Raw genomic sequence first — 15,973 nt, forward strand, 5'->3', positions numbered from 1 at the left:
GCAGAATTTCTATGTGAGCTACTACGAGCAAATATGTTCAGGTGCTTTTATGGATTTTTGAGACCCTTCCTTTTCTCCTCCTTCCCCACAAGATTCTCGTTATTCGTTTGTTTTTCTGCCTTTCCCCTGACTGGCCACAAGCAATAGACTCATTTCAATTCACCAACAAAAGGCTGATGAAACCCCCCCAAACTTTATTACTGAGAATAAGCTATTGAACATAAACAAAACAGCTCTTGTATCCAGGGAGAAAAAGGACCAAAAGTGGTGGAGTGATAGTGATAAGGTTTCTCTGTACCAGAGCACTTCGTAGCAGCACTGATGTAGCATTTTTGGTAGGGCTGCAAAACAGGAAGACCAGAAGGAAGCAGTTCATTTAGGTCAGTCCTTTTTTAGCACAGTTATTTAATCTGGGTCAAGTTTGAAATGAAAACCTAAAGCATTTTATTTTGAAACTGCCAGAGTGAAACATCCGGGTGTTGTTTTGAAATGCTTCCATACTCTCCTCTGCTGTGTTGACTCACAGCCTCGATTCACAGGCTGACCCAGTCCCTCTGAAATGACATCTTTTGGTGAATTTTATCCTCCGCATTTGTTTTAATTACTATTTTCATAACTCTTACACCTCATTCACAAGGTTATGAGAGGCCATTGTAAGCCAGATGTTCCTGCTGATGGTAAGAAAGTGCCAGTAGCAACAGCTTACAATACCAGTTTGCTGTAACTCATGCTCTGCTATTCCATGGTGGCTTTGCAGGACTGCCTGCCCTCTGACATTTCCAGCCTCTCAATGCTAACTCAATAAGTGATTCAGACTCAAGGCTTCTTACACTGCCATTCAATAACATTCACCGTTGACACACGGCAAGACTGTAGGTGGGAAGCTGATGTTTTTTCCTTTTAGAAAGGATGAAAACTTGAGGTTTCTTTCTGACACGGCTGGATAGAGGGAGAATCATACAGGTGTTGGAAACCTGAAGCCTTCACTTTGGCTTCCAGAAAAGTAAGAAGCAATTTATTTTTTGTTGAGGCCAAATACAAATTATGTACTGAGCAAAATACACAGGCAGCTTCTAAACTTCTCTCAGTTTCCTCTCTGCAAGATCTGTGCCAGGAGTCCTAGCGTGCAAAGTTCTGATAGGGAAAACCTGGGTGATCCTTATTTTGAGTACTTTGGAGTTGGTGAGAGGATGCTGTGAAGAGCAGTGTGGTGTGCCTTGGCTGAATAGGGCCTTTACCCAAACTGAAGTGCTCAAGGTTTGGAATTGCCCTTCCATGCCAATTTCAAGGAGATATTTTGTCCTCTCAGTGTGAGTATTTGCTTTCCTTTAATCTTGCTCTGACTCGTGGAATAGACAAGTGGATGTAAGAGAATGTCATTCTCCTTGTATTCTACTCTGGCTTGCCTCCATCCGTTTAGCACTTGTCCATCTTGCCTGTGCTTGAACCCAACCTGCTTTGTCTGAGTGAGGCCAGGCCCACCACACATTTCAGTCTGTGAAGTCAAGGCTTTGCTTGTTATAGAGAAGAGCAAGGGAGTGCATCTAATATGCAGATGATGCTCCAGGGTCAAACACATCCTGCTGCATTGAGACGTACGGTGCCTGTCTTGAGGGATTAAAGCCAGTCTAAACTGAAAAGAGGATGAAAACTGAGAGGCTGCTATCAGTGGAGGGAAGGAAGCCATTGTTTATGTACAGCCGGTCACTTGTAGGGCAGATGGAGAGACTATGCATCTCCCTATATTGTTGTGTCAGACCTCAAACTGTAAACCTGACCTCTGAACACCTCTTGGGAGCAGCCAAAATAATTCCTAAATCATTCTGGTTTGGACCTCTCAGTAGCCTGTGGGATTTTGCAGCCTGAAGGGTGGCTGGCCTCCGGGGCATACCTTGGTGGGGTCAGGTCATTACTGTGCTCTGTGAGGGGAAAAAGTCAGTTTAGATGTAGAGACTGATAAATTTTAGCGCTCAAAGCTTTCCCTGTGTTAATTTATTGTTCAGGCTGGTGAGACCTGAAGTATTTGCTCTTTAAAAAGCGGACTTCTGTTGAGGGCTTGAGGGAAGGGGTGGTGATGGGCTTTTTCCAAATTTTGGCAACCTCATGAGACTCCAAATGGGATCCGTTGACCAAGAATTCAGAGTATGTACATGCCTGGTGTCAGGGCTTGTTTACTGGAGGTCATGTTCCAGCCAAGAACCCCAGACAATAGGGCCATGCTCTGCAGTACTAATGCAGCAAATACAGTACACCTAAATCCTACCCCATACATCAAATTAAACATTACTGGCATGATAATTTGATCTTTCCATTGTCGTGTGATCACTCGTTGATTTGTTTCACAATGTGTCAGCTTTATGACCTAAACCAGATATTACTTCCTGAAAATTAATCATTATCTTACACTTATTCATTAGAAAGCAGAGGATGCCTAAGTACCAGTGACATGAGGTTTTCAAGGGCCTCTACAGGACAGCTTTTAAAGAAAATTGAGAGTGGCATTAATGGTGACACAGCTCACATAGCAACATTTGGATGCCCTCCTTGGGGCATGAATTGTGAAATGATCCAGCTTATTCCTCTCCTCTGAACAATGCCAGCTATGCTAACAGTACATTTGACGTAGATTTATTGTAAGCCTGCAGGAACAGCTGATGTGCACCCAGCATAAAATGGTACTGTGAGCATTGCCAGCAGCCCTTGCCCACTTTTTTAGGATTCACAGCTTTGCTGTGTGTAGCAGTGGCCTGGGAGAAGAATCGTCCATCATCCTGCTTGAGTGTAGCTCAGACCCACGTAGTACTGTCCTTTCCTTGAAAATTCAAGATGGTTAGGCCTTAATAAAACATATTCATATGCACTATTTACAGCTGACTTTTGGCAGAGAACTGACCGGAGTGGCAAGCTACATGTCGAAACACTCAGGCTTTTCTCTTGCATCATCTGCCCTAGCTATGAGATGACAAAACCAGCCCAACTGTTGCTTGTTGCATAGCATAGCTATGCTCTGGCCTTCATGGCAGATGACTGAGGTGAAAGTATTAACATAGCTGACATTCGCAGTGCGCTGACACGCTGTGCTGCCGGGTGCTGTCCAGAACGCTGTGGATGCTCGTGGCACATGCTGTAGCTGTCTGGGTGTCCGTCCCAGCCCTGGCAGCTCTCCTGCCCTAGACTGTTGGGTATTAGAAAAAAGAAATCAAATGCACCACAAATAGCGATTTAAAGGCTCTGATTGGTGATGCCTTCTGAAGCAGACAGGGACTAGGGCTCCTGCAGGAAGGGTCTTTTTACCTGATGCTAAGACAAAGGGTCAGAAATAAGGACTCTGATGTCTCCCTGTCACTGCAGTGAGCTTGCCCAATTGCACCCATGCAGCAGCCTTGTTCCTCGCACTTTCTGAAATACATTCCTGTTGGCCTCATCTCAAACATCTGATGTAATTTAAATCTTCAGAATACATCCTGCCTCTGGGACAGAGCAGATATATAGTAGCAGGCAACTCAGCACATTATATATCTTTTCTGTGTCCCTGATTTATAAATCTGTTTTTTATATAGTGATGGATCTGTGAGGTGTCCTTGCCCATTGGCAGGGGGGTTGGAACTAGGTGATCTTAAGGTCCTTTCTAACCATTCTATGATTCTATGAAATCTGGGAGCCTGTCTTACACTCAGGCGAATGTGCCTTAAGGTCTTCGTTCTGCTCTCTGACCAGCTGAGCTAAACTTGTACAATTAGGTTTCTGGGACAGTTGCAATTAGTTTCTGGGGCACCTGAGAAAGTAAAGCTGAAACTAGCTCATGTGCTGGATGCACATACAACAGGTTGCTTGACTTCCAGCTGCGTCGTACCTTATGGCACAACCTAACCAGGTAGGGAAAAACAGAGCCAACAACCATTCCCACCTCGGCCACACGCAGATAGGTCGCTGTGTCACTTACTCCAAACTTGGCCCTCTCTGGGGCTTTCTCCCTTCCAAAGATGCTCCTCGCCTCGGCCGCAGGCTCGTCCTGCCGGGCCGAGCTCCCTCTGCCGGCCCTAGCCCAGCAGCGCCCTGGGGCACGCATCCCCCTCGGCACTGCTTGGCACCCCGGTGCTCTCCCGGAGCATTCCGGCTCCCAGGCAAGCGCCCTACGGGAGTCAGCATTGCTGACAGGTTTCATCTTTGGCGGATACTTGTTGAATTGTTTACAGGGGAGTGGAAGGAGTCCAGCGCTGGGAGCGGGGAGAGGTTTATCCCAGACCAGCCAAAAAGCTGGTCCGGTTGCGGTAGGCTCTGGAAGAGCCCGTAAGCGAAAAAGCCAAGCTTTGAGTTACCGGTCTGATTCAAGTGCAGCAGGGGTTTGAGCCAGGCTTATCACAAGGTAGCAAAGTGTTCTAACCTTCCTGTACTTGCTGCTGAGAATTGATCTGTTATTTTCTGGAAGTTAGTTTGGGAAAATTTCCCGATTTCCTAGGTAATATGTGTCACTAGACCTGTCACATCCTTCCGCACCACGAGAAGCTTCTGTTTCAGCAGACTGACTTTTTCTAAAGAAAACCTACTGCAACCCCACACGCAGCTCCACACTAACCCTAAAAGGAAGCCAGGATGCCCAGGTAGATTGCATTTGCACTAGAAATGTAGTCTGTGTGAGGAAAAGTCATTCTACCTCCATAGCTGCAATAAGCGGAAAAATTCCAAGTGCATTAAGCGCTGAATCTGGTCTGGGTATCCCTGCTCCTCAGTGTGGGAGGTGCTCCTGCAGAACCGCACAGAAGTCTGGCATCAGTCTGTGCCAGCGGTACCTGCGTGCCCGTGGGTTTGACAGTGAGTTCCTTGAGGGAGGAGCCGTGTGTTGTTACGTATTGGTGCTCCACCTACCAGTATTTTTGATAGTATTGCAAAGGCGGCGTGCTGTTCTTCCAAGGGAGCTCCTTCACCCTGGTAGTCACTCAGAGGGTGCAGGGGAAGTCTCGCTTGGCTTCAGCCCCACTGTCGGTTAAGTGCTTTTATCACCACGTGTTTCTTGGCAAAGGATTCATGGGTTTCAGTGTGCTGAACCCCAGGCTGCACAGGTGTGAGGCGTCCCGTGCTTTACAGTGAGATGGAAAAGGGCTGCTCCTCGCTGTTCAGGAGAGAGGAAAAGGAGACAAAAGGTGGCACAGCAGCCACTTCTCTATGCTGTAGTAAGTGACTTTTCTCCCCTCTTTTTGCATTGTCACAGCCAGGGCCAGAACTGGCAATTGATTATTAGGTTTAGGAACCTTTTTTTTTTCCTCTTGTTTTTTGATTCTTTTGGAAGGGAGAAGGAAATTGAATCATTTTGGTCAGGACAGACTTGGTATCCCCTGGCAAGACACTGAGCTAAACCTTGAGGATTTTACTCAGGTTTTCTCCTGGGTAGGGATCCTTCTGATGGGAGCAGGAGCTGTGCTGAAGAACTACTACTGAATTTGACCTTATGGAATTAACTAACAAGCCTTTCCTGTGGACTTAGAGACTAGTGACCTTCAAGCATACCTTAACAGGTGTCAGCAAAAAGGCTCAAAATAATGTTGGGGTTTCTTTTTTCTCCACTGACAGTTTATTTTTCTATTTTGTTTTATTATTTTTAAATAAACTTCTTCACAGTGTTCTTTCCCCAGCCAGTAGTCTTTCCTACAGCTGATTCCTGGTGTTTTACAGGACTAGCTGCACATCCTGCCTGAGCAGCAGGCTAATGCTCGGGCTTGGATTACTATTGAATAAGCAACAATGAAATCTCCATCAGAATAATCAGTAGTTCCAAAAACCACACACAACAAAACAAGGGGAGTTGAACTAACTCAGCAAGACCATTTGGAGCATCAGGGGTGGTGAGTCACTCTGCTTTTCCCTCCCTCGGCAGACGGCACTGGTGCCTCACGCAGCCCCGGGGAGGGCAGGTGGAGTGGGTAGGGCATGACTTCAGAAAGCTAAAAAAAATGGGAAGAAAGAAAAAGAAAGTCGACATCACTCGGGTCACGTGATGCAAAGGGACCAATGGAGGCAGGTTCTGGAAAGGGGAACAGTTAAATTTGTAATTTTGGTTGTGTGAAACACTTCTTTGGGCCTCATAAACAACCACAGAACCACAAGTTGGGTACAGAGGCAGTCACACAAGAGCGGGTCCGGGATATTGGTCAGCAGGCAGGGCGAATCGTTTTGACTGCAAACCACAGGGTTTCGTAGAGTGGTAAGCATCATCAACCACAACCGATCCGCTACTTTTTTTTCTTTTTAAGAAACAATTTCAGAGTTCTTTTAGCAAAAGAACCTTATAATCTGCTTTGCGCTGCTCCTGAGGAACAGGGATAAAACAGAGCATGATGGCTGGGAGGAGGGTGGTAGCAATGACTGTTCTTCAATTTTCACTCCCCAAGGTAGAAGAAATCATATATTCCTTCACTGTAAAGAGAGAGTGAGTTTTAAAGAGGAAACAATGGCTTCAAGCAACTTATTTGAGTCACTTCCTTCTTACCAGCACTTCTTGAGAGGTAAGTACCATTCAGACTTTCTAAATATATTTTTTACTTTCCTATACTTAAGAAAATGCATGTTTGGAGAGTATCTGGGAACATTCTTGTAGTACATGATTTTCCCACTTCAGTTTTCTTTGAGGCACTCTCATCGAAGCTAATATCTGAGCTTTCAGGAATATCATCTCATTACTTATCAGTCCATTAAAGAGATTATAACAAGGACTCATTTAAGCTGTTCAAACAACCATTGCATGCTTGTGAATTTTCTCTTCATAAATCAAAATGTGCTAGAATAACTCACAAGCATTACTGCAGATACAAAAGCAGTAGCACAAATCCCTTTTGATTCTTTTTGGCAGAATTAAGACTTTTTGAGCCACTGCCATGAAAAATGACAGCCAACAGCATAGTACACATATTACAGGATGAAGCACCAGGGGCGAGTAGCAGGCTGGAGCATACAGCCAGCAGAGCGTGATACTGTTTCATTTATGCTAGATCATCAGCCTGGGTTAAGGCATGTTCACAGGGGAGAAGTCAGGAAAAGCTTAGAAACCTGCTTAAAGTTAGCTGCAACTCACGTGGCTCAGGAAAAGGAGCAGTGAGGATAAACTCGGAGATCCTGTTGATGCCATGCAGGTCTCAGATGGCTGCAAATTATCAGCAGAAGCCACCCTTAGAGAAATGAAGCAGTCCTCTAAGGGCTGAGAGGGGGATTAAAGGGCTTCACCCAGCAATACGACTTTTTCACCAGTGATCAAGAGCACTCAGGGACTCCTTCTAACGTTCTCACAACCCCCCATGGAGCTAATGATTTAGTCATGGGTTATTCAGACAAGTAAGCCAGCGGCTGGCACGAGAAACTTCTCCGCTTCCTCGTAACTGCCTTCCTAAATAGCTCATCCTACAGCTGAACTTTTCCCCTTTCCACGCAAGCCCTCTGACCGCTCAAGCCCTTTTTGCAGCAGGGCTGTTCCTGTGCGGATGACAAGGCACACAAAGCCCGTCGCAGAACGCTCATCAAGCGTGGCCGGGTGCTGCCAGAGAGCAGCACTTCATAACTCTTTATAGTTACAGACTACAGCTTCCCGGCCTCGCTGGCGGTGTCGGTGTGAGTCATGAGTTATTCATATTAATAAGCGGGCTGGGGAATGCGGAAGGCTCAGCCCAGCTGCTGTGTCACAAGAAGCAGCAGCTCCGCCGGCACCCTGCCGCTCCTGCATGCAGGTCAGCGCTCCCCGAGAAGGACGCGAGTGCAGGGCAGCCTGCAGAAATGCTAGCTGCTCTCCAGCCTTGCATCCGTTCTTCCCCCCCCCCCCCCCCCCATGTCAAAAGTTCCTCTACATCTGTCTTTCCTGGCACCGGCGGACAGGGGAATCGCAGCAAGTCGCTCAGTGAGCCACTCAGCCTCGCAGCACCTTCTAGCTTGGGCAGGGGAGATGCTGCAGGCTGAGCAAGAAGTGGCTAACTGCTCTGCAGCACTTGCAGCTGACGTTTCCTCAGCACCCCTACGAGCAAAGGAAGCAATACTGTTAGAATAACAAGAAGGATCTTCCTGCGTTTCGCCAGCCTTTTTATTTTTTTTCTTTTTTTTTTAGCTCACCCAACTGTTTACTGAATCTGTAGCACAGGAAGGCTTGCTGAGGAAATTTTGTGCTTCTGATAAAAGAACAAGAGTGACCGTCATGGGGCAGTGCTTGCAGCGAGTGCCAGGTCACAGCCAGTCCATGGGATGAGATGGGATGGCAGAGACTGTATTGCAGGCAGGAGCCTAGAGAGCCTGAGAGCAGCTGGTTGGAGACCAAGGACTGATTTTACCAGAAAAGGAGGAGTTTCATTAAAGCTGGTTAATCCAGCAAGTGATTTAGCTCAGCACTCCAGAATGGGTTTTATTATCCTCCTTATTACTGTTCTTATTTTTGTTGTTAATATTATGATAGCACCAGTATTTTGTGCTTCCTCGTGGACTATGCTGGAATCTTGCTAGGCTAGAAGTCACATTAGTTACCTTAAGATATTCATCCAGTTTGGGCAATCCAGGTACAGATTCTGGTGCATACCCAGCACAAGCAAGACCAAACTCCCACTGTACAGCGGTAGAAAAGCTTGGGCAACAGTTCTTCAGTTGAGTTATAAAGTGAACGTTTCATCATTGCAAAAGAATACTGAGTTTGAATATGGAAGCTTGTGACGGTTTTCCAGCAGTTCCCCTTTTGTTCCTTTCTTTACTCAAATGAACTTCACACAATTTCAAAATCCTGGGTGCAGCAAAAGTGACGCTCGGGCCTCAGAGCAAGAAAAATAAATCATCCCTAGGGCTGGTTGTTCTCACCCCTGTTTCTCAATGGTGTTTACATAGACCCGTCATTTGAAATGTCCCAAACTGTCTCTTCTTTTTTTTCCCGCCAAAATTTATTGCACTCTCTCTCTTAACTGAAATGGTGAAGTAAAAGGAAAAATAACAAGTTGTTTTCTGCCATGGATTTCACTTTATCAGTCCAGGCAGTTCTCCGAGAAGGAAATCCATAACTCTTTTTTAACCTGATACTATGTGAAAATTGGGAAAAAAAGAGGGGAGTGGGGAAGCAGAACCATTGTTCCAGCCCCTGTGAGCAGTGACAGACATAGAAAGCCTGACATATTAATTGAATGTGGTACACCACAAAGGATATGGCCCTTTTTCTATCACACCACACCAGGTCCTCACTTCTGCCACTAGGTAAAGAAATGAGGATTACACTGAAACCTCCAGTGGTGTGCTCTGCATGCTGAACACATTCAAACATTTGATGACTCTGCTTTTAATGATGGCCTCATTTTCCTAATGGCCTCTTTCAGTTTAAAGTCTCAGCTTGGTGTTAGGACTATGGGGTAGGACCATTTGTAACTGTCTTGCTGCAGTGCAGCCTGCAGAAAAACATAGCTTCATCTCTTTCTCAAATCTAGGACTGCATCAACAAGGCAGTAGTTTAAGCTTTTATTCTAGCAAGATTCATAGTATAAAGATGGATTTGCTGGTTTTATTGAGAGCTCATGTGTATTGTCTGGGTCAACATAGTGATACCTTTTGGGCAGGGGACCAAAATGGCACCTGTTAGAGTCTTGTATTAGACAGTAAACACAGTTTTTAAAGGGTGCCTATATAGCTACATAATATTGCCCCACCCTATAACTTCTTTTAACTTACGAAGGGCATTAGACTATCTTGTAAGGTTTCCTAATAATTTTGCCTACGAAGGACGATGGAATAACAAATCTATTAGCAGGGTTTTACGGAGCTCTAAATAGCACGAAACATAACATTTTCCAGAAGGGCACGTTTTCTTCATTTTTCCTTTTGCTGCGAGGTCTAATTATTTCAGTATGCAAAGAAGGTTACTCTTGGTTTTGCTTTTGTTGTATTTTTTTATTAATTAATCATGGTAATGAAGGCTTGTGGTGCAATATTGTTGGTTTCTTATCAAATGGAAAGGAACTCTGGCAGAGCACTTTTACAATATGGAAAAATACACTGTGCCTACTTTCTTCTTAGAAATGCAAAGTAGCGCCCAGCCTCACTGTGGGTTTCTTCCTTTGCAAATGCTAAATAAAACTGTAGCAAGAAGCTCTTCCTGCTCTGAAGGGCTTCCTTCCCTGGACCCGTGGACACCCATAGCTAAGGTTCAGAGACATTGAAAGCACTCACTGAAAGCTTCTCATTGAAAGTTAGTGACTCTGACTTGCCTTATGATGGGATTTACATTGGTAGGATCCTAAAATCCCTGGTGCTGCATGTGAGCAGAATCATATACTAGAAGTAACTCAGCCAAAGACACATTTCTCTGGGAGATGCACAGTGCCTAACACTGCCACGTGTTTTCATTTGCTCGCCAAGTAGAAGAAAACTATCTTTTCACAGTAACATAAACTCCATTGTCACTGTGTAGGGGTAAGAGAAAGTTTTCTGTCACTTTTGCAGACTGCCTGAACTGTAACAAAGAGTTAATTTGCATCAGCATTATAAAATACTAACTGTATCTTGCAAATAGGAAATTGAACTAAAGCTCATAGAAACCTTGGCTTACTAGGAGAAAACAAAATTGTACAATGTCTGATTTACACAGTCTTCTCTCTGTTTGAGCCTTACTCTTTCATTGAAAAGTCTTGAGAAACATTGAGAGACCTGAACACAGGAATTCCTGTGAAGCAAGGGGTAAAGTTTCTGACAGAGATGAATACACTGCTTTGGTAAGATCAAGAGATTTTATCCTAGGCCAAAATATTATACTGGGTGTTTAACCAGTCATACTTAACATAGTGATGTTGTGATGACAGTCTGAGCAAAGATTTAAGGTTATGGCTGTCTTGCAGATCCCCCAGACTGTCTTGCCCTATATCATATGGCCATTAATAAGAGATTGTTGGATGGCAGCTCTGCCTTGGACCATGTTTTACCACAACAGCCAAACTCCAGCTCTGAGGTAGCTCTCTAGTGGGAAATAGAAGTATCTTCCCCACTCAGCCAGTGTATGCAATATGAATAGAAAATAAACTGCATTTTTTCATGACTAGAAGGTAATCATGGTTTAGTTTGACTGCTAAGGCATGACCCCAAAAGAACAGTCTGCTTATCTTTAAATGCATGTGAATGATAGTGATATTGGCAAGTTTATGAAAGTAATTTATGAACTGTGCAAGAATTTTACTTCAGAACACATAATGAGTATCGTCATCATCTTGTTATTCAAGAGGGGAGAGTCTATAGCTAAACCAAGAGTGGCAAAGAAATTACTGTTCTTGGATTTAGAAATAGACATATTTGCTTTTAAAAGCTAAGCAGAAGCTATCCTAAGGAAACAGCAAGAGCATTTCTCTGTAAAACTATGAGGTTGTTCCACCAACAGAAGAAGCTCATCCAAATTTGACACCCTGACACATGCAACAAGGACTGCACTGCGTCCCAGTGGTCTCTGCTGCACATGCCAGGAGGACTGTCCAGGTGAGGTAGCACAAGGTCCTCTTGTGCAGTCACAGAGAGCAAGGATGAAACGCAGAGTGGGCTTGGGCAGTACAGATCTAGCAGTGCCAGCATTAGGGCAAGAAAGAAGTAGTTCTAGCTTTGGGTAGGAGGATGGATGAAGGCTGGCTGGAAAGGGACTGCCTGCTCTCTGAATCCAAACCCGGATTGGCATCTCTGTCTTCCCTGTGCCAGCACAGGCCTCCTGAATGCTGGGCATGAGCTGGGTGTGTGGTGTTTCAGGTAGAGTGGCTACCATGAACATCATGCTGTGCACAGAGACAAGACACTCCAGCTTCATGGGGGAGCTCAGGACAGGCCCCTTTCACTCCTTCACTCAGGAGGTGAGCCTGCCTGCGCCTGTCAGATTTTCTGTGTTCCTCAAGACTGCACTGTTCAAGGATGTGTTTGCTCAGATTTTATTCAATTTTTATGTATTTACTTGTGTTTTCTATTTGCTTGGGTTTCTTCCCTAAAACAACTTGTATAGTCAGCTCACCCTTTCACTCCTATTGTTTCCTCTGAGTTCAGTCAATGGGACAAGGTATGGTGGAATTTTTTTTAAACAGTGTGTGATTACAGACTAGAACACATTGCCATAAAATACCACTGAATCCAAGAGTTTAGCAGGATCTTTAAAACAACTGGGTCTGTATATACATAACAGTTGATTATTATCTACCAGCCCCGTAAAGAAAAAAGAAGGTTTGGAAGGGTTAAGTTCTCCCTTGGTCTCTCACTGCCATATTTCACAGCACAAACCGATCTCTGTTAAAGCTTGGAAAGAAAGCTTCCCATGTAAGCACGTCTGTCATCTGCAAAGTGAATTGTGGCTTCATCCATGACATCTGGCCGCAGAGACAGACCACTGGCTAGGTGAATCACTAGTCTGGGAGAAGGACAAGAAAACATTACACTACCTCATTACCTCTTCTGTCATCTTAAGAGAATGGATAATATTTGTATAGACTTGAGTCAGCTTTCCAAATAGTAGATGAATAGTAGGAATATCTCCTCTCTGAAGTGTATTAATGAACTGCAACGGGGCTGACAACAGGGGTGGTGTTTGGAGCAGTAGAGCACCTACAGAGGTCTACAGTATGTTGGTGAAGTCCATACATGCACCAGCATACCCACAGTGAAGGCAAGACATGTCATTCTTGCTGCCAGTGGAAAAGTGGTTAGAAATTCTATATACAGATTCCCAGTGTAATCAGCTTTCAAAAGAAATGCCTTTTCTTCCACTTAGGTCCCAGCGAAGAAGGTCCTGGGCTTATGACAAAGATACATTTTAGTCCAAAACATAAAATTCTCTATAAAGGTGTATTCAGACAACTGAATTTCGAAAAAAAAAACAAAAACACCAACAACCCAAAGAGTATAGAAGAGCTGACTGTGAAAGCAGGGAAGCAGAAAGTGACTGTAGCTGCTACCTGGTAGAGTTTCCAGTTCATCCTTAATACTGTTTGCAGGGCTCATCACTTCTGCTTGCGAGTGAAACTCTGTGAAATTAGGTACTTTCACTTCACGAAGACCTGTGAGAACATTTTCTCTGGCTTTGATCTATCTGTTGGTTTTAGTTTGGTTTTTGGTTGGGGTTGTTTTTTTTTTCCCCAGCCTATGCTTTGTGTTTCTGATTCCAGAAGTAGACCGAGACATAGGCTTGGGGCTTTTTCTTTTGCCTTCTGAGTATTTTGACATGCAATGTGTTTTCTGTTGTCTGGTTTCACGCTGAAGTTGTGATTTTGAGATGTGTTCAGAAGCTGCCCCAAGGTTTTGACTGTGAGTTGAAAGGCTTACCTCTCTCACTGCATTTTTTGTGAGTGCAGTGCAAGGGGACTTGAAACCTGACAAGTTTTATGTGATTTGCTACAAACATTTCTCTTGGCTGTACTTAGGGAAAGCCCTGCAATCATGTCAAATCAGCAGCATCAGAAGGCATTGACCCAGTCCTTCAAGTGCCTTTTTGTGGTCTTTAAAAGATGACCTTTCGTGAAGTACCTGGTGTGTTTGGGGCAAAGCGGCACAGCGCGGGGCCCAGCATCTGCTTTCTTTGTGACAAACGTCTTGCACCTTCTCAGGCCCAGCACAGCCTGCCTCTCTCATAAGTCCATTTTCTAGCTGGCTTTATGGCATGTATCTGTGTCAGACGCGTGCCTCGGAAGTATCGTGGCATTTACAGAAGCCTTGAACAGGCACCAAAGGATGCCAAGCTCCATAAGCGTTACTAAAGCATCCTACAGTTGCCTCTTTGGTGAAGGCAAGCACTGCGAGCTTGCTGAGGGCGTGTTAGAGTTGGGTGTCACAGCCTCTGCAGTGGGCAGACCAACCTTCTTTTCTGTCAGTGTTTGGGTATCTATTTATACTTGCTGCAGTATCAAAAGGTAGTAGAAGGCAAGCTAGCACAGCAAAGAGAAGGCTTTCATCTGTCTAGCAAGGATAACATAGATGCAATCGCATGGGTGTAAGTCACCACCACCCAACCCCTGGTAGACATCAGTACACACCATGGTGGTGAGCGGGGGTGGAAGACATAACTCTGGGTTTTCACTACTGTTATTATACCGGCTGGGAAGATTTAAGCTATCACAGCTTTACTCGTACGTGCCTGCAGGCACGCTTCCCCTTTTCTCTACAGTCATGACCAGGAGCAGAAAATCATATCCAGAGCCAGTTCTTAAGGTAATATCCTGGCTCCATCCAGAAAGCGATGGCTATTAACTGCAGCAGGGATGCATTTGTCCTTTAAGAAAAACGAAACCTGTGAGAAAAACACAAAGTGGTGAATAAGACAGGAGGTGAATTCTGAATGCCAATGTTGACACAGGGGCTGAAAGAAACATAGCATTAAAGTGGAAGTATAATTCATGCAGTGCCAAGTAGCAGAGCTATGGCTTGAGAACTAAAGGTTTTGTCTCTTTTACCTAGGAGACACTGGTATGGAATTATTATGGTATATTATGCATGGCTGTAGAAAGAGCTTTGAATTGGCTGGGATTTTTCTTTGGTTGGTAGTTATTGATTTGTACTTAACTTATACATCAAGGATATACACTTCACCTAGTGGACAGGTGAGGTGTATTTCCCCACTAAGCAGTAATGAAAGACTCTAAAAGAAGCACTCTTTAGCATGTACCATCTCCTGGTCTTATACAGAAGGGCAGAGGGGACAGGACTTCAGTGAGAGAAATAGCAACTTTGGAAAGCAGCCCTAAAAGCACTTTCTAAGTAAAAGGCAATGAGGAGGAGGCCTCACATGTGCTGTCAAACTCCACATGGCAAAGGTGCCATGGCTGCTGACCATCTGTCCATGTTGCACATCATTCAGAGCAGGTACTGATATGAGATTACACATTATGCCCAGTTCATAGGAACTGCAATTTGGTTTATAATACAGTTACTAGATAATATCAGACTTCTGTAAAATGCTTCTGTTTTTCAAGACCTAAATGTAAATGGGCTTTGGGTTTTGCATAGATCGGGTGTAACCAAACTCATATCTGGAAGATGCATTCAAGCCTTTGTTAACCCCATTTGCACAGGGACCATCAAACCAGTTACTGCACTTCAGGCTGATTTAAGTGCTCTTATATGCATCCAAATGCTTTGCAAAGAAATTCAGTACCACTTTGTGGTACCATTGCATCTCTGGACTCAGAGGCACGATGCTGCATGCAGGGTCTTAATGAGACCTATTTCCACCAGATCACTGAGCATGCTTCTACACCAACCTGATTCCTGTTTTGCTGCCACAATGGCATTGGAACCCAAGCTTTGGGTGCAGATAGCATCTGGAAAGCATTCTGCTTATGACTCCAGCTAGGGTATCAGGGTGAGCATGGAGACTTGTCAGGCAGGTTGCCCTCTCAGTAGAGAAAGGAGGGCACAGAGAGCTGCCACATGGTTTGCCCCCCACATGCTTCTAAGGACTTCCACTAATGCAGCCTGGAGAGACAGCCACCTCTGAAAGGAAAAAAAGACACCTTAGTCTCTGCACCAATTCTTTCTTTATCTTCTGCCCTTTTTATCTGTAAAAAGTGGTAACGTACAGTGCTAAACACCCACACATTTTTTACACTAGGCATAAAATAACTTGCTTTTTGAAAGCAAGATTCAGGTCTCATATATGAACAGGAACTTATTCTGGCTGTACCTCACTGCACTGGAGAAAATGATTTGCTTTTCTAAATGAAACAGAGTGTTTCAAGCACAGTATGTTTCCATAATATATTGGGCTATTGTGGAAACCAAAGAATGTGAATGACCTGCTTAGGTAAGAAAAAAAGTAATGGGTTAAACTTCTTGAGTTCAAAAGCGATGAACCACTTACATTTTAGTGTAACAATCAGAATTTTTATTGCCTTGTTTGTTTTTTTTTTCCTCCTAATAGGGATTGCAATGTAAATAGTAATTTTTTTAGTTTCATACGTAATCCAAACAACTTTGAGTACTACTTTTGAAGAGTGATAGTATTTTGTACTGATACTGTTGG

At 44.3% G+C, this 15,973-nt stretch overlaps 1 protein-coding gene across 3 annotated transcripts in view; it reads left to right on the top strand.

The window, feature by feature from the left end:
• Window positions 1-5,988: 5,988 nt before the first annotated feature.
• RUNX1 (RUNX family transcription factor 1) overlaps window positions 5,989-15,973 on the top strand; it is a 168,952-nt gene continuing 158,967 nt past the window's right edge. Inside the window, exons 1-2 of one of the 3 annotated variants that reach the window (XM_061453609.1) lie at window positions 5,989-6,199; window positions 6,387-6,500. In XM_061453609.1, coding sequence (XP_061309593.1) covers window positions 6,446-6,500 — 55 coding nt within the window. In that variant the 5' untranslated portion in view covers window positions 5,989-6,199; window positions 6,387-6,445. The other 2 variants (XM_061453607.1, XM_061453608.1) reach the window with 2 other exon arrangements.

Source organism: Pezoporus flaviventris, unplaced genomic scaffold (genome assembly GCF_033815535.1).
Source record: "Pezoporus flaviventris isolate CSIRO_AGI_PZ_B2104156 unplaced genomic scaffold, CSIRO_AGI_Pfla_v1 ptg000015l, whole genome shotgun sequence".
NCBI classification, from domain to species: domain Eukaryota; kingdom Metazoa; phylum Chordata; class Aves; order Psittaciformes; family Psittacidae; genus Pezoporus; species Pezoporus flaviventris.